This window comes from Corvus cornix, chromosome Z, assembly GCF_000738735.6.
Source record: "Corvus cornix cornix isolate S_Up_H32 chromosome Z, ASM73873v5, whole genome shotgun sequence".
NCBI lineage: Eukaryota > Metazoa > Chordata > Aves > Passeriformes > Corvidae > Corvus > Corvus cornix.
In genome coordinates, this window is record NC_046357.1 from 28,635,114 (window position 1) to 28,656,205 (window position 21,092).

The 21,092-nt window shown below is 48.6% G+C and overlaps 2 protein-coding genes and 1 long non-coding RNA gene across 4 annotated transcripts; 2 read left to right on the plus strand and 1 right to left on the minus strand.

Annotated features, from left to right (window-relative positions):
• The first annotated feature begins 1,172 nt into the window (after window positions 1-1,172).
• LOC104689817 (serine/threonine-protein kinase PAK 3-like) lies at window positions 1,173-8,421 on the plus strand. Of its 2 annotated transcripts, XM_039566545.1 has the most exons (7): window positions 1,173-1,391; window positions 3,813-3,925; window positions 4,446-4,563; window positions 5,226-5,325; window positions 5,761-5,957; window positions 6,556-6,693; window positions 8,134-8,420. In XM_039566545.1, exons 2-7 carry the CDS (start codon window positions 3,882-3,884, stop codon window positions 8,221-8,223), a joined length of 687 nt encoding a protein of 228 aa, XP_039422479.1. In that variant the 5' UTR covers window positions 1,173-1,391; window positions 3,813-3,881; the 3' UTR covers window positions 8,224-8,420. The 2 variants fall into 2 exon arrangements, with proteins under 2 accessions (XP_039422479.1, XP_039422478.1); XM_039566544.1 differs by lacking the exon at window positions 1,173-1,391 and having other exon boundaries at window positions 3,454-3,925; window positions 8,134-8,421.
• Window positions 8,422-12,842: 4,421 nt separating this feature from the next.
• LOC109144635 lies at window positions 12,843-17,952 on the minus strand. The gene is made up of 3 exons (XM_019286141.2): window positions 17,786-17,952; window positions 14,776-14,946; window positions 12,843-14,096 (listed from the first exon to the last, which is right to left on the minus strand). The coding sequence occupies exon 3, from the start codon at window positions 13,879-13,881 to the stop codon at window positions 12,865-12,867; it is 1,017 nt and encodes a 338-aa protein (XP_019141686.1). The 5' UTR covers window positions 13,882-14,096; window positions 14,776-14,946; window positions 17,786-17,952; the 3' UTR covers window positions 12,843-12,864.
• A 1,094-nt stretch (window positions 17,953-19,046) lies between these two features.
• On the plus strand, window positions 19,047-20,782 carry LOC120411474. The gene is made up of 3 exons (XR_005603786.1): window positions 19,047-19,234; window positions 19,918-20,034; window positions 20,571-20,782. It is a non-coding gene; the product is annotated as an uncharacterized LOC120411474 (long non-coding RNA).
• The last annotated feature ends 310 nt before the right edge of the window (window positions 20,783-21,092 follow it).

Genomic DNA, 21,092 nt, shown 5'->3' on the forward strand with positions numbered 1-21,092 from the left:
GCCTTGAGTTGGAGAAGTGGGCAGCAAAAGCCGAGAGGTGAAGAGCCCTGGATGTGGCCGGCAGCATCTTCCTAGGGGCTTGCATTTGAAATGGGATCAGAGGGGCATCTCTGCCAGGCACCTTTCTGACCCAAAGTCATTTCTTGTCCCAGAGCTCCACCTCCTCTGTCCTGGCACCTGCACGAGCTGCAGCTGCAGGCTCTGAAGAAGCCTCCAGTCCTCGAGCTGGAAACTCGAGCACAAGCAGCTCGTGCACCTGGAGCACAAGAGGTTCCTCTGGCAGTGCTGAGGAGCTGCAGGAGAAGGCAGAGGAGGAGTGCCTGGCCATGCTGAGTATGTCCTGTGTATCCCTTGTCTGCTGGAGCCTTGTGTGTGCATGTGTCAGCATGAGCTCCTCCCACCTCCTGTTCTCCTCAGCGGAGTGTCGGGTCCTGAGGCCTCCCCACAGGACCTGTGTTGTGCTTTGAGGTGGCGAGAGAGCACCGGGTGTTGCTCCTGCCTCTGAGGGCAGCTTGGCCTGGCTTGGCTTTGCCTGAGCTGCCCTCTACGCAGAAGGGAAGCAAGAAACAGAGATTGTTTCTGGCTGAGCAGGAGGCTGTGACCTAGCGAATGAGTGGGCCTCAAGGAGCTCTGTGGGCCCAGCTCCTGGGGGGCACAGCCAAGGTCATGTTCAGAACTTAGCCCGGTCCTAAAAGATGAGGGACCGCATTCCTAAAGCCCACGCAATGGGTTATAAGATGAGCTGCTGCTCTTGAAAGGGAGAAAGGCATTGTTTAGGCAAAGTGCTGAAAGGTGGAGATCGTGCCTCTGCTGGAAGCACTTTGCAATATTCTTCCTGTTCTGGAAAGGGCAGCTGTTGATAAAAATTGATTCCAGAACCCAAGATGCCTGCCTTTACATTTGCAAGGATTAAAGCTCTGGTTGAATGTCACAGAGTGTTTATTCCTAAGAACAGAAAGGTTTTGTTTTTCCTGCTGCCCTTAATGTTTCTAGACAACAATCACTTCTCTTGGTTACTGTTGTCTTTTCTGATCCGTGTCTCCTCTGACTGATTCTCCATGTGCTTAGTTTTTAGTTTAGACAGTCAGGCTTTGCGCAGGCAATCTGTGCTGCAGAGCTGACTGTTTTATTGCTGTTTTGTTGCTGTGGTGGTAGTGGTGGTGGTGTTGTTGTGGTGCCGTTGTTGTTGTGGTTCGCTGACTGACTGAGAAGAAAGGGCCTGGTGTCCCCAAGGAGAGTGGGGAGAGAGAGTGGGGCTGCCTTTCTGATCTGCTGCAGGGTGGGATCTCTGTGGTGAAGTGAACATCTTTCCTTTGGTTTCTTTCAGGGATGCTGGTGAGCGAGGGAGATCCCGAGGCTAAATACACAGAACTGGAAACTATTGGCAAAGGGTGAGCGCAGCCACCGTTCCTTCTTCAAAGGGAGGGGCTGTGTATTTTGCTGGTGTCACATCTCCCCAGCGTGACGTCAGGCAAGCTCCACAGCTGTTCAGACACTGCGTTGAGATGCTCCCGTCCCTCAGTACTGGTCAGCATTTATAGCTGTGGTCCGAAGGCACGGCAAAGACACCTGGATGCTGGCAATGTCTTTTCTGCGGCAAAGAGCAGCACCTGGGAGATCTCCTGTCCCTCAAGTGTGTGGCACCTCTTTGCCGCTTTTTTTTTGGAGAAACCATTTTTACATGTCTCAAAAGAATACAGAATACGTGGGAATGAAAGGAGCAAAAACTGTGTTGCCTCAAAGGTCAAGTTAGCAGCTGAGAGCTGTCAGGGAACAGCTGTCAGTAGCATTTCTTTCCAATATTTTGCTGAAAACAAGATTCAGTGGTCAGGATGACTGTCACCTAGTCTAGAAGCCAAAAGCAGAGGTGAAAGAAGCAACTCTCTTTTATAGCTGAGGTGGCAAAAGCCAAAGCTTCAGGGAAACGCCAGTGCCGATGCACTCTAGAGGAAAAGGCATCACCTGCCTGATGGCAGAGCCCTCATGGATCCTGTGGGGATTTGGCCTTTCCTGCAAAGAATCCCCCAAGCTGTTCCCTTTTGAAAGCCAGCTCTACTGACTGTAAATGGGATGGTTTGCAGCATTTCCTCTGGGAGCAGCCAAGTGTACAAGAACTCACCTGAGGAGTAGAGTCCTTCCTGTGTCTGCCGATGGCTCTGGACCCGGAATGAAGCTGTCTAGAGATTCTCCATTTGTGTGTGCAACAATGGGGGCCTTTGGCTGCTCTGGTTGTGGCTGGAGACTACTTTCCTTGCCAGCTGGAGGAAGGATCTGTCTCTAGATCTTTTCCTCCAATGGCTGTTCCATGAGTTCAGGCTTCTCAGAAGGCCTGTGTGGTGTTGCCTGAGTTTGGCAGATAGACTCCAAGGAGAGGTGTGGGAAGGCCCAGCCAGAGTGTGTGCCTGGAAAAATCCCACCCATGTGCACACACGGAAATAAAAAAGGGAAAAAGACCCAGACCAGAATCTGTCGTGTCCCATTTGAGATTTGCCCCAGGCCTTTTCTTCCCGCTGGACCGCGGTGTCTTGCACTTGCAGGGACTAAAGGACTTCTCCTTTCTCCGCTGCTGTTTTGTTTCTAGGGGTTTCGGCACTGTGTGTACGGCAGTGGACACTGCCACAGGAGAAGAGGTAAGCGTCAGGCAGCGCCGCAGCTTCTGCAGCTCTCGAGTGCCCTCCCCTCTGCTGTGAGCTGCGGCTGAGCTTTGGCTGGTCAGTAGAGCTTTGCTACAAGGGCCAATGAAGTGCAGAGCAGTGTCCACCTGCCAAATACATTGGGGACAGATTTTGTCCTTCTCAGCTGCCCCGAGGAATGCGAGGAGGCCAAGCAGTTTCTCTCAGAGGAGGACATGCAGCCAGCTGGGTCTTAGTGCCAAGGTGGTGTCTTAGAGCATGGCACTGCTCTTTGGGGCCGCAGCTCAGGATTCCTGAATTCTCGTTTCTGGCTTGTAGCAAATACATAGGAATCATACTAGTAGCTCCTTAGCCACCTGCAGGGCTGCCCTTGGGAACTGTGCTTCGAGAGGGAGGTCTGCAAGGGGACTGTCAAGGGCCTACGCCATGCTCAGAGCCTGGCGTGCATGGCTAGAGGATCAAGGCGTGGGTTATTCCTTTTTGCAGTCAGGCAGTAATTGCAAATGTCTGTGGTGTGAAGGAAAGTGTTTTAGTGCAGCAAAATGAAAGCTCCTGAAGTGTGGAAGGGCTAGGGCTGTCTTTTTGGGAGGTATCCTCAATGATGTTTTCATCATCACAGCATTTTTTCTGTAAAGTGAGTAGGGTTGTATTTCCTGGGGGTTTAACCCTCCGGATGCTTTTAGGACGGCATTTTACCCGTCATGTCTGTAAGAGTTTGCTGTGTTGTTGTGCAATCAAGAATGCCAGCGGTTGCTGGAGTAATGATCGAACCCCCTAGAACTGCCAGTGTTTTCCCAGCAGTTTGGCTCCTTTTTCACCGGCACAAAATGGCTTCCTGCTTGCAAGAGGTGTGTGAATGAAAATGCTGAAGATAAAGTAAGGCCCTGGGGGAAGGCTGTGGGCGTAGGGAGTGTTGTTAGAGCTTTGAGGTGGAGAATTTAGAGCCTGTTTCTCCTGGGTGTACAAAGCAAAGGCTCTCTGGCTCTGTGTCCTGGGACTGGCGCCCAAGCGAGTGGCGTAAGAGGCTCTTGCAAGCTCAGCTACGAATTCCTCTGATGTCCAGTCGCAAGGCGGTTTGGCTCCGCCCAGCTCTGTCATCCCAAAATCACTGTCTCCTCGTTCCCGTTGTGGTCTCGTGCCACAGCCTTCTTTGGTTCATGGTTTTCCATGTCGTTTCAGGTGGCCATAAAGAAAATCAGTCTCCTGCGAGAGAGCAGCACCGACCTGTGCGTGAACGAAATCCAGGTCATGCGCGACGGTAAGAACGCCAACCTCGTGAACTACGTAGACAGGTGAGTGGTTCTGCTCTTCTGCCATGAAGGGTCATTCCCATCCTGCAAGCCAAAGGATCAACCACTCCTTTGGTGGCTGGCAGAGAACGGAGCTGTTAATTCCTGTTTCTCTGCTGATCTACGGTGTCTTGGGAGGAGATTGCACTGGGGCTGCATTAATCTTTCCTGGCATACCTAGTTTGAAGTGCACTTTCAAAGACCTGACTCGGCCCTATCTTACTGAGCCAACAGCCTCAAAGTTCCCCCCTCCCTGCACTTCATTTAGCTGGGTTTGGGGCTTGATTTTTTCCCTCGGGTCACAAAGCACTGTAGATCTTATTTCCTTTGCCTGTTCCCAGTGTTTTGCATTGGTGTGGATACCAAGAAGTCTTTTAGACTGCACAGAGTTCAAGGCCTGTGGAGCCTAGTGAATGACTATTCATTTGCTCCTGCCTTCCTCCGAGAGAGACATGGAGACAAGAATCCATCAGGTCATGTAACTGTGCGCATTCATCTCCAGGCTGTTGTTTCCTCCTTCCAGCTACCTGGTGGACGAGGAGCTCTGGCTAGTGATGGAATACATGGACGGAGGCTCTTTACACGATGTCATTAGGGAGACTTGTATGGCAGAAGGAGAGATAGCAGCTGTCTCTCGAGAGGTGAGGGATGGCGCTTGTGCTTCCCATGGCTTGGGTGGGATGGTCCTTCCCAACAGGTGGTAAGGAGAGGAGTTGATTTCATCTTCCCAGCTTGCTTTCTGCCTTTCTGTTACAACTGGCAGCAGCAAGAGCATCTGAAGTGCCTGCCAGCGTGCCCACCCTTCTCCAGCTGTGTTTATTTCTGTGTGCCTCTCTGAACACTTGCCTGGACCCTAAGTGTACTGCATTCCTTCCCTGTAAGAGCAAATGTGTTGGTGGCGCAATCTCAGACAAGCGGCAAAGACAAAGAGATACTCTCAGGGCTCTCACAAAGCTCAGGCTCAAAGGAGATGCTTGCACCCAAAGTGGTGTTTGCAAAAGCATCCGCTGTCGTCTGGCTGGAGAGAGCACAGCCACTGCAGCAGTGCTCCTTCAGTGTGTGCTTGCAGGCCACTGGCCAGAGGAACAATTGCCCTTTTTCTCTCAGAAGCGAATACGCCCTCAGTTAAAAAGGCACTGCTGTCCTCGTGTTGGAGCAGCAAGCTCTTGCTCTTGCCAGCAGCCTGTCCTGCCATGGCTCAGCATCCCCCAGCGAGTCAGTCTTGCAGGTTTGCCACTTCCCTGCTTGTGGGATGAAATCAGATGAGGAACTCTTAGGCTCGTGTTTCTTTTCTCTCTCTCAGTGCCTGCAAGGCCTGGATTTCCTTCACTCCAAGCAAGTGATCCACCGAGACATCAAAAGCCACAACATTCTCCTGGGCTTGGATGGATCTGTCAAGTTGGGTGGGTGTTGTTGGCCAGGCTCAGCCATGGTGGGCTGCGGTGTGGGGCTGCCTTTGAGTGACTGCCAGGTCCCCAAGAGTGGTGCCCATGGCAGTGCAGGCTGCCCTGCTGTGAGCGCAGAGCACAGCTGCAACATGCAGGGAGGTGTGGCTGGGAAGAAGGTGTCAGGAGTGGCTCTGGATTGTGCGTGTCCCTTCCCAAGCAAGGCAGTTATGGGCTAAAGCTTCAGGGGACTGAAAGCCACTGCCTGAAATTGGAGGCTTTTGCTCAGTGGCCAATTCCGTATTTCCTCGGCTGCAGGCCGGAGGAATGCCAGCCTGGCCCCTTTTGCAGCCAGATTCCACACTGCCTTCTGGGACGTTGGTACAGTGGGGAGTTCTTTGGTTTGCTTTCCTAATTCATGCCGGCTTGACCAGAGGGCTTTTTTCCCCTCAGCTGATTTTGGCCTCGCTGCTCAGCTCACCCCTGAGCAGAGCAAACGGAGATCAGCTGTCGGGACTACTTACTGGATGGCACCAGAAATTTTCACCAGGAAGCCCTATGGCCCCAAAGTGGACATTTGGTCCTTTGGCATCGTGGGGATCGAGATGGTGGAAGGAGCGCCTCCTTACCTGAGGAAAACCTCTGCCACGGTATGCTGCAACTGCTCTCAGATACTACTGTCATTCTAACAAAGTCTGCCCCCGTTCTTCGGCCCGGGAAGCTTGCCTAACACCTGAAGACGATAGGTTCCAGGCCACATAGTCTCTCGTGCTTCTTGTCCAGACCGTCCCCATGGCATTTAATCACAAACAGCACAAAAAAATCCTTTTGTGATGCCTTTTGCTTGATGGAAGCTCTGCCTAAGGGAGCAGTGAGCAGTGTATAATAATAGATATTATTTTATGTAATAATCCTTGGAAACTGTAGAGTTCGACCAAAGTCCCTCTTCCAAATTGCCTGTAAGAGCTGGTGTCGTTCCTCAGAGAAGCAAAGTGTGCTTTTGCCAATGGAGTTGCTCCCAATTTGGTCAGCCAATGAAATCGGGGGCACAGCAGGAGCCTTTGCATAGTGGACTAGCTGTGACTGTCTCTGGCTTTGGGTTCTTTTGTGTGGGGTAGGAAGGGCATGTCCAAGCCTGTGGCAGGGAGGGAAGTGCCACTGGAGAGTGGAGCTTCTCCCGTGGGGTCTGGGTGAGTGGTTTGGCATGCAAAGGAGACAGGCGGAGCATGGTGTTTCCTTCTTCTCTAGGTTCGACAGCTGATATGCACTGGGGGCACCCCGAGGCTGCAGAACCCCAGGCAGCAGTCCGCTTGGTTGCGAGACTTCCTGCACTGCTGCCTGGAGACAGACGAGGACAGGCGCTGGTCTGCCCAGGAGCTTCTGCAGGTAAAAGGCCAAGCGGCTGCAGGGTGCACCAGCTGCCCACTGCCAGGGGCTTCTCATCCGCTCAATCCAAGGCATCGGAGGGGCACCAGTCCTAAGAATCTCCAGTCTCGGGGCTTTTCAAAGAAAAATGAAGGAGAATCCTGAGTGGAGATGGGTTGGAAGGAGCCTTTCAAGGTCACCCAGACCAAGTGGCCTGCAAGGAGCAGGGACGTCGTCAAGTAGATCAGGTTGCTCAGGGCCTCATCTGAGCTGACCTCAAATGTTCCCAGGGATGGGGCTGCGAGCAGCTCTCTGGGCGACCTGTGCTGGTGTTTCAGCACTCTCGTCGCAAAGAGTTTCTTCCTTAGACCTGATCTGAATCTGCCCTCTTTGTGTTGAGAGCCATTATCCTTGTGCTAATGCAACTGGTCCTTGCAAAAAAATATGTCCCCAGCATGCTGTGAAGCCCCCTGGAAGTCTTGAAAGGTGGCAAGAAGGTGTGCCCAGGGCCTTCTCTCTCTAGGCAGAACAAGCCCAGCTGTCTCAGCCTTTCCCTCAGAGGAGAGGTGCTCCATGCTGAGATGGTCATTTCTGTGGCCCAGTTTTGTACTTTGGGAACACACTCAGTTTAATGTGGTAGCAAAAGAAGTGAAGTAGAATAATAGCGGTAGGGAGCACTGAAAAGGTGGTGGAAGAAGCCAATGAAACCAGCCCCTGGCAATAATTTTGAGATTTGGGTGTGGGAAGGAAGGAAGGAAGCAAGAAAGGAAGGAAGGGAGGGAGGAAGGGAAGGAGGGGCTTTGGGGAGCTCCCAGTGAGCCTCAGAGGGGCCTTGGCTTGGCCCTCCTGCCCCGCTTGTAGAGGTTTGTGCCACCAAGGTGGGGACAGCTGAGCAGGACTTGGCCAGGCTGGCCCATTGCTGCCTGGCACAGCCATGTAGACGACGTTGTGGCAGAAAGGGAGCGGCAGAAGTGCCGCTCGGCTGTCCCTGCTGTGGAGGGAGGTGCCAGTGCTGAATCTGTCAGCCACTTGTGTCAGGGGTTTTCAGAACATGGGCCAAAATCCTATGGGGATCAGCCTTTCTCCAAGGGATTGGAGTTTCCTGAGGAATGCCTTACGCTCCTCACCTTTTTTAACAACTGAAAATAGCCCATGACCTTAGAAAGGGCAACCTCAAGAAGCCTGTGAGTGTCCTGATGAAAGGAAAACATGCAAGCTGCATTCCCACAATGGTGGCACAACAAAAATCTCAAGAAGCTGCAGACACCTGCAGGATTAATGGATTTGTGGGGATTGTGAGCCATGTTTTCCTATGGTAGCAAGGTCCTTGACGTGGAGACAAAGGTGCAGAGAGTGCCCTCATTTCTACATCTTTCTGGTAACCAGAGAAAGCCTGTTTGAGCCCGTGAGGAGTGGAGTTGGGAAAGCAGAAGTTAATTTCTTCCTTTTCTCTTTGGGCAGCATCCATTTGTAACCTCAGCCAAGCCGACCTCCAGCCTGACGCCTCTGATCATGGCAGCGCAGCAGTTTATGGCCAACAGGAGATACTAGCCCTGGAAGAGGCCACTTGTTTTTTTGTAGTCTGTAGTTTTTTGTAGTTTGTAGTTTACAGTTCAGTTTGTAGTTTCTCATTTGTTTAGATTGATAGTCAAAATAAATACTCTATAAAACCTTCATTGGAAGACTCACTTTGTTCTCACCCTGTGGATAGGCTCTAAATTTGCTTCTGAATGGTCAGGTGCTGCTTAAACCTGGGAAGACCCATGGATGGCGTTTGTGGCATGGTTTTGAACTGGGCAAAAGTCTGCTTCCTTTGTTATCTCCAGGCCACAACCTCGTGTGGAGATACAGGCTCACAGCTGTGAATAGAGGAGGGCAAAACGGGGCAGAGCAGTGGTGTCACTGCTGGGGACGGCGCCGTGGCCCTGGTTGTGTCGCAGCTCCTGGAGAGGTTGGGAGTGTCTGTGTTGCTCGGGGCAGAGGGGCAGGGAGCTGGGCTTCTTCGCAGGCTCGGGCGCAGGTGAGCGTCCAGCGGGCACGCGAGTTCTGCCACGGGAACTGAGGCTGACGTGAGGGAGTGACAACTTGTGCAGTTTGGATCTGCGTGAGGCCACTGGCTTCTCTCAGCTCAGCACCCACCATGAGGGATGCAACTGCCCAGACAGAGCTGGCCTGGGGTCACGCTGCATGAGAGCCTGGGAGGGGACACAGCCAGGGCAGGTGACCCAAACTGGCCACAGGTATATTCCAGACCATTTGACATCCTGCTCAGTGTTTCAAGCTGGGCGCAAGAAGGAGAAGGAGGGGACGTTTGGAGTGATGGCATTTGGTCTTCCCAAGTCACTGTGAGGCATGAGGGGACCTGCTCTCCTGGAGATGCAAAACACCTGCCTGCCCTTGGGAAATGGCGAATGAGTTCTTTATTTTTCTTTGCTTGAGCATGTGGCTTTTGCATTCCCTGTGCAACTGAATTGATCTCAACCTGTGAGTTTCCCAGCTTTTACCCTTCCGATTGTCTCCCCAGGGAGCCAGAATGGCTGTGTGTGGTGCTTGGTTGCTGGCTGGGGTTAAACCACAACATGAGAAATAGAGAAAAAGTGGTTTAAAAGCGAGAGGCAGAGGAATGAAGCTTCCAAACTTTGGGGCGGTGGTGGTTTTTCTGTTTTCCTAAGCCTGCCTTCCTGCAGCCTGCCCAGCATCTGCTCTATTTGCTCTCTGCCTCACAGCTTCCAGTTTTGCTGGGACTGGCCCATTTGGGCCCACTGCTTTCCTCCCAGCAGCACCTTCTGAGTTGTCCCACATTGTGTTGGTACCTTCTTTTCTTTCTTTCTTTATGTCCATAGCAGGCAGCTCTCTGTGGTGCATGGATGTTCCCAGGGAAGCTTCCAGAGGTGCACCTCAGATGGGCAAGGCTCCTTGGAGATGCTACAGCACAGTAGCAGCAGGATAATGTGTATGCAGTGGATGTGTTGCTTGGCTTTCCATGTTTTCATCAATCCTACCCTTTGTAGGCCTGTGTCCCACCTTGTTCAGTGGTGAACATTTTTGAAGCTCTATGAATGTTTCCTGAGACTCGGGATGCAGAATGGCTGAGGTGTTATTTTCAGCCCTGTCACTTCCTAGCTGATGTTAGCTCTGAGGTAAATGGAGAAAATGAGAGGCTTCCAAATGCAGGGAATTACACTGGATATTGAAAGCGATTACTCTTCAGTAGTATTTCAATATAGAGTTGTAGCTCTCAACAACTGGATCAATTTTCCAATGCCACTCTCACTCATAGTGTATGCAAGAGAGTTCATCCAAGGCTTTGGCACTTCCCCCCTGTTCTCCTGGTGCCTTGTGCCACAACCAACCCGATAGGGTGTGTGATGTCCATTACAAATTTTTTTCAGGATGAACAAAGATTCCAGATCACATGTCAGGGAACTGTTACCTGGAAATGAGGTGAACAAAGAGAGCACAAGAGAGAAAGAGAGAATGAGGGGGACTGACCCACTTCTTTTTATAGTTTTCCTGGTGCACACCTCTTATGCAATACAGATTTTTGCCACTGTTTCAGGCATTTGCAGTCAGCCCTTTGGTGCTCTCCAGGAAGGGAGCCAGGAGTGGGAGTGCACACAGCAGCACTGAACACAAGTCTCAAGGCAGAAAAAGAAACCGGCTCAGCACAGCGCTTTCCCATATCTGCAACACCCTCTCTTCCAATAACAACTTTCCTGCTGCAACAGTCAGAATGTTTGAGATAAAACATTCTTATGCCTCGTACTCCACAGTAGGTGATCCTGTAAGTTATTATCTTGTTGTGCACAAGACTAGTGGTTTACTATTCTAGTAAAAAAAAAAAATACTTGAAAGCATGGAGCTTTATAATATCTTGTGATATTTTGAAAGTGGAATGTAGTTTTTATGTTTCATGAAGAACTGCTGGTCTGGAGGGTGAAACATGCAGTAAATACCCAAGTCACCAGTGTGAGGAAAGCTACTTGGTTTACCTGAAATCATAGAATTATAGAATAGTTTGGGATTTCAGGGATGCTAAAGACCATCTAGTTCCAAGCCCTCTCCTATGGACAGGGCCACCTTCCACTAGAGCAGGTTGTCCAAGCCTTGTCCAACCTGGCCTTGAACACTCCCAGGGAAGGGACAGATGCAGCTTCTTTGGGCAGCCTGTGCCAGTGCTTGAGCATCCTCACAGTCAAGAATTTCTTCCTAACATCTAATCTAACCCTGTCCTCTCCTCTCCTCACCATTTCCCCTTGTCCTATCACTACATGACTTTGTAGTGTCCTTCTCCAGCTCTCTTGTAGCCCCTTTAGGTACTGGAAAGGGCTCTAAGGTCTTCCAGAGCCTTATCTTCTCCAGACTGAACAAGCCCAGTTGTCTCACCTGTCCCTCATAGTGCAGGTATTCCATCCCTCTGATCGTCTTGGTGGCCTCCTCGGCACTTGCTCTATCAGGTCCGTGTCCTTCTTGTGCTGGGGGGGGCAGAGCTAGACACAGTGTTCTGGGTGGGATTTCACCAGAGCAGAGCAAAGGGGCACTCCCACTGACCTGCTGCCCATGCTGCTGGTGAGGCAGCCCAGGACACAGTTGGCTTTCTGGGCTGTAATCCCAGCTTTGTTGAAACTGATGAGGTTCCCATGGGCCCACTTGTTGAGCTTGTCCAGGTCCCTCTGGATGGCACCTCATTCCTCAGGCATGTCACCCGCTCATCTTGGTGTCACCCACAAATTTGCTGATGGTGCACTAGTTTACTCTGTCTTATGTCCTTGATGAAGATCGCACTTGTCCCAATATGGGCCCCTGAGGAACATCACTTTTCATTGATGCCCATGGGGACACTAAGCCATTGACTACTATCATCTGGATATGCCAGTCCGACCAATTCCACCTGCACTGAACAGTCCCATCAAATCCACTTCTGTCCCATTTAGAGCAAAGGATGTTGTGGGGAATAGTGCCACAGTCCTTACAGAACTCCAGGAGATGACTTCTGTACATTCCCTTTTCCATTAGTGTAGTCACTCCATCGTTAAAGACCACCAGGTTGTTCAGAGGGACTTTCCCTGGATGAATGTCTGTTGGTTGGCCAGCAGGGCACCGCGCCCTCCTCCTGTGATCCAGGTTCTTGTGGACTGAGTCATGTTCACAAGATGATTGTGGGGTGCACAGCACACACTCGGTCTGGGAAGCCAGCACAGGCTCCTGCCAGGAACATACAGCAGGACAGCAACTCCCTGTACAGTCACTGTGCTTGCTGCTTGCTGCAAGCAGGTGGCAAATCTGCAGCTTTCCCACTGTGTTCCATCGGCCAACCTTTTCTGTGGTCAGAATGAACTGTCCTAGAGACTGTACAAACATGATAAACAAAAAGGCAATGTGCTAAATGTTATTACTTCTCCTTCCTCCTTTGTCTGCCTTTAGTAATTTCTTCCTGCTCTCCAACAAGCGGATCACCCAAAATACAAACTTAATGTGTCCGAAAACAGTTTCCAAAGTTTTAAAGAGCAACATATATTATTTTGTTCTGGTTTGGGGGTTTTTTTTTCCTTGATTGGTTTGTTTTGGTTTTGTTGTTTATTTAGCTTTTTAAAACACACCTGCAAAATGTGTAATTAGTGTCCTTATGAACAGTGCTGCTGGTATTACCTCCTCTTCCACTCCCCAGTTTGATGCATATTTCCTTTTCCTCCTGCCCTCTTTTTATAGTGCTCTACCTTAATGTAGATTTTAGTGCATTCTATATTAATGTGTAGGTCTTTTCCCTCCCAATGATTGAATGAATTCTGATTGGTTGTACCTTCAGGCTGTTCCTATCCTCTGGCTGTACATCATCAAACTGCACATTTTTAACTAATGTCTTAGGCAAAAATTGTGTTAGGCACTATCAGAGTTTTACTCTTCTCATATGATGAATGCCTGGTCAGTCTTTCACTCCTGATGCCTCTGGTAGCACCGCCTCGGTGCTTGTTCAAAAGCTTTTCAATCATCATGGCTGCAGCAGGATTTCCTTTGTGAGGAGGCACTGCCAAAATGGCTCTGGAGTTGTGGGGGCTCTTGGGTGATGGTGGAGTGTGGGGACCAGAGAAAGGCACCAGAATGGGGAGAAAGTAGCACTCAGAGACTTTGTCAGGGAAATGACAATTTATTTCCTTTTTTCTTGGCTGAAAAGTTCCTGGAGGCCTGCTAGTGCTATTGGCGGGGTGGCCTCTTCTTGGGTAGGGGAGAATCCTGGGGCCTGGGGGCTCTCCTCTTCCGGGCATGCCGGGGCTTCCCAGAAGAGCAGTTCCTGCCCTGGCCAGGAGGAGACGGGCTGCAGCCCTGACCAGATGGACCTGCCGCTGCCGCTGTCTGCTCCTGCTCTTCCTGGGGCTGGTCCTGCTTTGAGCAGGTGGGCATGGATAGGGGGTGGCTGGGACTCCGTTGGAGACCAGTTTCTGATGTACCAGCTTCCTCCTCTACCTCAGAGCCTGTGGGTTCTTTGGCAAGAGTCACCTCTCGGGAGCTAGTGTAGCTGGAGCTACTGGAGTTGGTGCTGGCATGATGGAAGCACAGCAGCCTTCGGGCTTTGTCAATGCACTGGCCTGCAATGACATTGATGATGCCATAGACCAGCGGTGCTGTGTGCCCATTGAGGAGAGGCTCCAGCAGCTCAACCAAGGTCTCTGCATTCGGACCACAGACACAGAGGCCGTGCAGGATGGAGGCCTCTGCAGCCTCTGCTCGCCACCACTGGTCCTGATAGACTGCTGCCAGCCTCCAGCGCAGCCAGGGAAGCACAGGGTCCAGCAGTTGCTGTTGCCTTTGGAAAAGTTCTGCCCAGACCTCAGGCAGGAGGCCACCCATCAACTCTGGCTCTGCAGTCCCCTGCTCATCTGGGGACAGCATCCTTTCTGGAGAAGTTGAAGAGGACACCACAGGGTGATGGGGGTTGTTTTGGGCCAGGTGGAACGGAGCGCTCCCTGCCTGGCTGCTGTCCTCTGCCAACTCTTCTGAGGCCATGATGGCAAACTGTAGATAGTCCCATTCGCTCCGCTCAGAAAACTTGACAATCTCCATAGGTCTGCTGCAGAGTGGGCATGCTGGATTTGTCTTTGCCCACCGCAGGATGCAGCCCAGACAGAACTGGTCATTACAGGGCAGAGCAGAGGCCACATCACTCCGAGTGTTGTGGCAGATGGGGCAGCTCCAGTCTGCCCCTGTGGCCATGTCTTCGTGCTGCGGCAGCCTGGGGAGAACTGAGGGCCAGAAGGAGCTCCCACTTGCAGGCACACTCAACAGAAGTCCAGACTTGAGCTAAACTGGCGCAGCCAGGCTCTGCAGGAACACATATAACCAGCGAGGGATGTGGTATCACAGTCCATCTCCTGGTGATGTTATTCTCCACCACCCAGTGATGTCACAGTTGAATGGATGTCTAGCCCCTGAATACAAGCAGTGAGGGAGGTAAGGTTACAATCTTATCTCCTGGTGATGTCATCCTCCCACCCAGTGATGTTACAATGGGATATCCATCCCTGCATTTCCTCGTGCCTCTGCACACGTCTGGGGCTACTGCAGCTCCATGTTACACTCTCTCTTCTCACTCATGTCTTTGGCTCACCACCACAGTTAAATGGCAGTCACCAAAGCCTTGCCCATGTCTCCAGTTTTAATATCAGTTCATCATGGCATTTCTATGGACATTCCTGTGAATTTTTAGATGAATTTTGATTCCTTATTTTGAGCAGGATTTATGCTTATGGATCTGATCTACACTCAGTTTATTTTTCCCTTTTCCTACCAAGAATTTCAGCACTGTGGAGGCCACAGTTTTTTCTGGAAGAAGTAGTTAAAAGATATACAAGGTGGAAGCAATAGAGTCCTTTTGAAAGGGGAGACCAGGTCAAACCCCACAAAAATAAAGACCTGAAGGAACAGATACGCAACTGGAGAGTCAGATCCACAACCTGGATTCCATTCACAGAGGTCTTTGCCAAACCATTCTGAACTCATTTCCACATTAGAAGGATGGGTCTTTGAGTGTATTTCTTCCATTTCCTTTGTTCTCCACTTTCATTAGAAGTAGAGAATTAGAACGACAAGAACAAATATAAAATTCACCTTTTCTGAAAAAGGAAACACCACAACAAAATGGGTCTCTTGCTCTGTTTCAATCTTCTCCCTTTTTAGCCTGCAGGAACTTTTTCAGCTCACAATTCAACTGGACCAGGTGGACAATAAAAATTAGTGCTCAACAGGTGTTTTCCAGTAAATGCATGCTTGGCTTTATACCTGAAAATTAGTGTAAAGGGAGATGATTACTACAAAAGCTGTTCTCAAATTTATAGAGAATTGGGTAGATAGGTAGGTGAGTAGGTGGGGAGGTAGGTAGGTAGATGGACAGACATGAAAACTGTTTTTCGTTACGTTTCAAACTGTGTCACATACAAATTTAATACAATTTTATATTTTATATTAACCCTAGGATGCTTGTCCATTAGAAATGTAAAGAAAATAAATGCATATGTTAGTTGTATATGTAATCGACAGAATCCAATGGCTAGACCTAAAAGGAAAGAGCATAAAAATTGGACAATAACATCTCAGTTGCACATTATTATGAAGGAAAATTAGCAGTATTTCATCAAATATGCAGTATTTCAGGAAAAGCCCCACACCTTTGATATGGAGGACCAAGAGAGAGAATTAATGCCCTATGCAACTAAGAATGCTTACTGAAGTAATGATAAATTAACTCCCTCTTTGAGGGTCTGAAATGGATTTTTGTCTTCCCAGCCTTGTGAAACAAGATTCATCACTTGAAAGAACAGAAATGGCAGCAGTAAAGTCAATAGCATGTGAGAGAGATGTATTGAAGCAATGATTTAGGAGGTTCAGTGTATAAAATGAATTGTTAGGATCAAAAAGGGTCAAAAGTCCTTGCATTTCATGGCTCTGTAGGAATGTAAGAAGAACGGGGAAAAAAATCCTTACTCCAAGTAAGTGAGACAGGAATGTTTTCTTGGAGTTTTTGTGCACACACCCCCACAGGCACAGGGATATTGTCCAAGCTGAAAATAACTGCAAATGATTCTGTGAAGGCAGAACTTTTTTAGCGATCTTGCCACTTTCATGGTCTTTTGAACTTCAATAACCTAAACAGAAGTATAAAAATTGATGACTGTAAATAATCAGAGTCTCTGATAAAATAAGGCAGCGTCACTGGTCATGCTGACAAAGCATTGGCAGTTTCACTTTGAGCCTTGTAGTCTCTGTTCCTTCACACAAATGGACTTGCTGCTGTTGCCAATCAGCGTGTTGGAAGTGGTTAACACAAACAGATTGGGATACCACTCACCACTTGCCCCACCAGTCTAGCAGGAGATATATAATCTATTCTCCGGGCTTTCATATCCTCAGTATATATCTGTATTTTGTCAGAAATTGCTGGAAGACCGAATTTAAACCACATTTTGTTATTTATTTAGTAGTGTAAGGAAGGAAAAGACAGTCAGAAAATATTGAGGAGAAAATACCTGTAAGCCATACCAAAAAAAAAAAAGCCTGACACAGCTCTGTCTAGGATTGCTAGATTATCTTTCCTTATTCACTAGAAGCAAACTGTAATCCAACATCATGCTCTGCAGAATGTCAGTAGGATGTTTCCAGGGAAAACTGATTACAACTAGTTAATTTGTAATCAGAAGTTTAAAGGGATATTTTTCTCTATCACCAGTTTTACTTGCTGGCAGTATCCTTCTCTCTTATATATATAAGTGATATAGAGTACTACAGAATAAAAAATTCAAATAAATATGTCTTGTGTCTTCTCCAGTGCAGTTCTAGCTGTGCCTAGTGATATATTACTTTGTTTTTTTAATTAGTAAATGACTCCTAATTTTCTGTGTCACATGCAATTTCACATGTAACACAAGCTCTCTCAGTGCGCTCTTTTTTCTACATATGAATATCTAAACAACAGATACCAAGTCAGTGTTGCCAGGTTTGGACACTCTTCATGGTACAAACACAAGAAAGTCAGTTAAATCCAGTGCCCATCTGCTAAGACATTTAGATACAAAGAGAGATACCAAAGCTGCAGCCTACAGCAGAAAAATCAATGGAGTGAGCACTGAAATGTTTGCTGTCAAACACATGCTAAAACAGTGTGCACTGTGATTGTATTCGCTAGACAGACAAGGACTTGCGCATGCATGCTTTATAATGTGGCACAAGGCAAGAGCTAATCACTCTGAATGAAGGGCTTGATATTCCTCACTCCAGGATATGCCAATATTGAATTATTTGCATTGGAAATCTTAAGGATCTCCTTAAGATCAAGCCAAACTGTAAACCAAAAACCTGGTTATAAGTACAAATCAAATTATTTAAACTTTACAGTTTCCTGCAGGGAGAGGAAAAGCATTGCTTTCCCAGGTACAGCAGAAAGGTATAAGCCAAGCATGATATCCTGACAGCAAAACAATGACGGAGATATCTGGCAACAAGTGGGATCCAGCAGGGGTCTATCCTGGGATGCTTCCTGTTTAACTTGTGGGCAGTGGGCAAAGCAAAGGAGAGCCACTGTGACGCTGGCAGATGATGGTAAACTAGGGAAGAGGAGGAGGCTGTCCGTATGTGCAAGAGCAGGACTGCCATCCACAGGTACCAGAAGTGGCAGGAGGAATGAGCTAAAAGGAATCCCATCAAATTCAGCAAGGACAAAAGGGATTATTGCCTCTGCTTGACACTTTTCAGATCACAAATGGCTCCTGCATCCAGGTTATGATCAACAAGTCAAGATGGAAATTGGAAATATAGGACAAATTCATGGAAGGCAACCATCGGAGTGGGGGTGGAGCGCTCACCCTGATAGGTGAGCTTGTGGGTCTAGGACTGGTTCATCATCTGGAGCAGGAACAGCTGTAGGGCATCTGAAAGCACCTTGAGGCTATGGGGATGGGATCAAGGGGCTAAGGCCAGGCTCTTCATAGATGTGCCTGGCAGGAGAAAAGAGAAAATGGCATCAGCTGAAACTAGAGAGGAAAAACTTAGGACAATGTGGTGGAGTGCGGGCCCAGAGAGGTTTTGCATCCTTTAACTGGTAAAGCCCCAGGCAACCCGGTCTGACCCGATGAACGTCTGTGCTTTGAGCAGGAGGCTGAAGGAGAGATCTTGTGAGGTGACTTCCAGCCCGAATGATTCCTCCGTTCTAATTTTCCCTGATTAGCGACTGCATCGATGTTCCGGAGGTTCACTGCAGGGGCGCTGCCGGTGTCTGAGGGATGGCGGAGCACCGCGCCCCCTGCCGGCCCCGTGCCGTTACCCGGGCGCGTGGCCGGGGCGGGGCCGGCGCGGCCCTCGCGCCGCGGCCGTTGGCGCTCGGTCGTTGGGCGGGCGCGCGCGCGGCGCCCCCGTGTGTCGCGACAGTCGGCGACTGTGGGCGATGGCGGAGACGCCCCCGCCGCCCGCCGCCGTCAGCCCCGGCCCGGCCGACCTCGAGGTTGTGTTTCAGGCGCTCGAGGAGATAGTTTCTTTGTCCCACCCTGAACTGGATGCCCTCTTGGAGGTGACTGTTCAGTAGCGGTGCTGGGGTGTGCACTGAGAGCTTTTCAGTGTTGTCACACGCCTGAGAAGTAAAAGCGTCTTTAATTAAGTGCTTGTTTATTAAAACAAAATTTTAAAAAAGGAGGAGGGAATCAGAACTGTCCTGCATTCTGAAGCACGAGACCATTGCTTGTGTCAGATAAGTTCAGGTGCTCATTTTCAAAGGAAAAATGCACATTGCAGGTTCATTCATGTTGATGAAGTGGAAGCTTTTTAGGTTATGTCTTTGATCTTAAAGAGTATTTTGAGAATTGCCACTGAAGGCAAACATTTTTGTTGAAAATTCAGGGAAATGGTTAGATGGAGTTAATAATTTTATGTTTTCTGTGGAAAATACAATTTATGAGCATTTGGTTGGTATAAAGCATTTTCACATGTTCATACTTTATGTCACCTGACAAGCTGTGAACGTCCTTTGCTCTACCTGTGGCTGGTTCTCCTTGTGTACAAAACTGTAAGTCTCATGTGCAGAGAGGGGCGTGGAGAGGTCACTCTGTTACAGCACCAAATGCAGTCTCTCCTTTCGGTTTTGAACACAAAGGCAAAGCAAGAGGCTGACTGCATCTCTTGGCTGCTGCACGAGATCTGCCTAGTCTGTAAGCACTCAAAATGCCATGTTGTGTATGTGTTGAAGCTACTATTTTACTGTCCTCTCAGTATCCTGATGCCTTCAATTAAGTTTCTAGGTGGGAAAGCTGGTGCAAACTTGCCATTATTGCTCTCTCTGTTGCAACGATTAGTCTTCTTCCTCTTGCGTGTCTTTCCAGATAGATAGATATTCCAATGAAATCTGCCCCCAAAACTCCAGCCTGGAATACGCTGTTCTGCTCAGTGCTGGGTAGAGAGGAGCACGTCCTTGTCCCAGTGCACACAGAGGTGGCAGGACTCCTTCCTTGATGCCTACTAAGTGAATTGTCTCACCTGCACTTTGAACTTTGGCAGTTTTGACAGCTTTTGAACAGTGTTTTGAGCGGTATGTATTTTCCATTGTTGAAGGCTTTGGCAATTAGAGTCCAGACTTCCTCCTTAGGAATAAAGGGATTAAGTGTGTGAGGCAAGGAGTTGTTGGGGAACAGGTGTTTTGGTTTTGAGTCCTCATGACTTATGTATGTGATAAGAAGCGCAATATTGGTCCTGGATGTGAAGTGGTTAAAGACTTGTGGCTTATTCTGTGTTTGAAGAGTAGTTCACGGACTACAAGGCCTTTGGTTTGACAGTTTCCCACCTTTGGTTAAAAATCTCCTGTCTTTAACTCTTGGCTCTTCCCAGACTTCCCTGGGTGTTTAGTTCCTGTATTTACCCAGCCTTTTTGCGTATTTTTGTATGGCTTCATCAAAAAATGTCTATTTCTATTAATATACACTGGCATTGCCTTATCAATATTTGAGTAAGAGCAGACTCAAGGTGGACAGTGTGATTTTTTGGAATTATCCATGTCTTATTACCCAGTGTGATGCCCTTTTGTCTTCTGTAAACTCACACATAGCAGAAAAAAAGCCTTCTTTTCCTTAATAGAAGGAAATGTTGCAGGCTCTGAATAATCATTCATCTTCAAGGTACTGATGGATAGGCTGTTTTCAGAAGAGACTAATATTCTTGAACAGGTGATAATGAGAATATCTTTCTGTTTAAAGGTTTTTTTTTTTTCCTTTTAAGGAGAATATTTTGGGTCAGTGTGAGTCTTCAGGAAGTGAGCCTGTGAACGTTGTGGCAGGAGAGCTTCACTTGGCAACACGAGCTGTGGGAACAGTTCCTTTGAGCCAGAGGACCCTGGTAAGAAGAGAGTCCACATGTTTTTAGCGATGACTGAGACAGCTACGTTGAGCCTAGCTTTCACAGAAAGGGGAGATCAGAGTAGTTGATCCAATAGATGATGGTAGAATTGTTGGAGGAGCTGCTATGGACTTCAGAGGGCAGTTTCTAGATCCCAGGTAACAATGTTAGTTAATAACTCATCTCACAATGCCCATCAGTTTCTACTGTTAGGACTGAGGTCTCTTTGTCAGTACAGAGAAGAAACAAGGCTGGAGTTCTTTTCATGAGATGTGAAGGTCTTTGTTCAAAGTTCTTGGGGGTGCTATTTACAGAGCTAGTGCTGCAGCTTTTATTGGGGTACTTCAAAACTTTAAAGTTTTGAAAACTTGGGAGAGCTCCCTATTCTGTAAACAGCAGGCCTCAAATTCCCAAGGGAGAACCTGCCTTTCAGGCCATGTTTTCTAGTCACTGATAGAAGTACTATTGCTGGGTGTGCTGCTGAGGGAGACATAAACAAGGCCCAGTGTTGACTCAGTGTTTCCTTTGCTTCCTAGATGTCCATCTGCTGTACCTTTCCAGAAGGGCTGCTCTACATGGGAGGAAGCTACCAGGGGAAAGCCTGTGAAAATGAACTACCTGGGATCCCCCTCTATATAGTTATACTTATAGATGTATTATGTTGTTGTCCTTATACAGTTAGAGGTGTATGGATATTTAGAGAGATATACTGATATTTGCATGTTTAGATATAGGCAGTACAGTTGTAGCAATCTGCAATAAATTAAATTTTTAAACTGAAATTGATATTTGTGTATTTTTATATAGTCAGCAGACTCTCTGCCCATGTCTCTCTCCCAGGCAGCATGTGCATCCTGACCCAGCACTGTGAGTTCAGATCAGTCTTCCAGGGTGGGGAGGAACAGCAGAATCAATGCCATCACTCTCTGTCTTCCTTGCAGACCCTGAGAGCTGTGAACACCATGCTGGAAGCAATGGTACTCAGCTCTCCTGCGTCCAGTCTCGATAAGGTGCTGCACGGCATCTTTGAGTTCTGGCTTGTGAAAATAATGGGGGTC

What these genes read in the sequence shown, in the direction of transcription:
- LOC104689817 (XM_039566544.1), top strand. Translation starts at nt 3,801, where the DNA reads ATGTCGTTTCAGGTGGCCATAAAGAAAATCAGTCTCCTGCGAGAGAGC. An exon ending in CTCGTGAACTACGTAGACAG is followed by an intron (nt 3,926 to 4,445) that starts GTGAGTGGTTCT and finishes TCCTCCTTCCAG; the next exon opens with CTACCTGGTGGACGAGGAGC. An exon ending in GGATGGATCTGTCAAGTTGG is followed by an intron (nt 5,326 to 5,760) that starts GTGGGTGTTGTT and finishes TTTTCCCCTCAG; the next exon opens with CTGATTTTGGCCTCGCTGCT.
- LOC109144635 (XM_019286141.2), bottom strand. Translation starts at nt 13,881, where the DNA reads ATGGCCACAGGGGCAGACTGGAGCTGCCCCATCTGCCACAACACTCGG.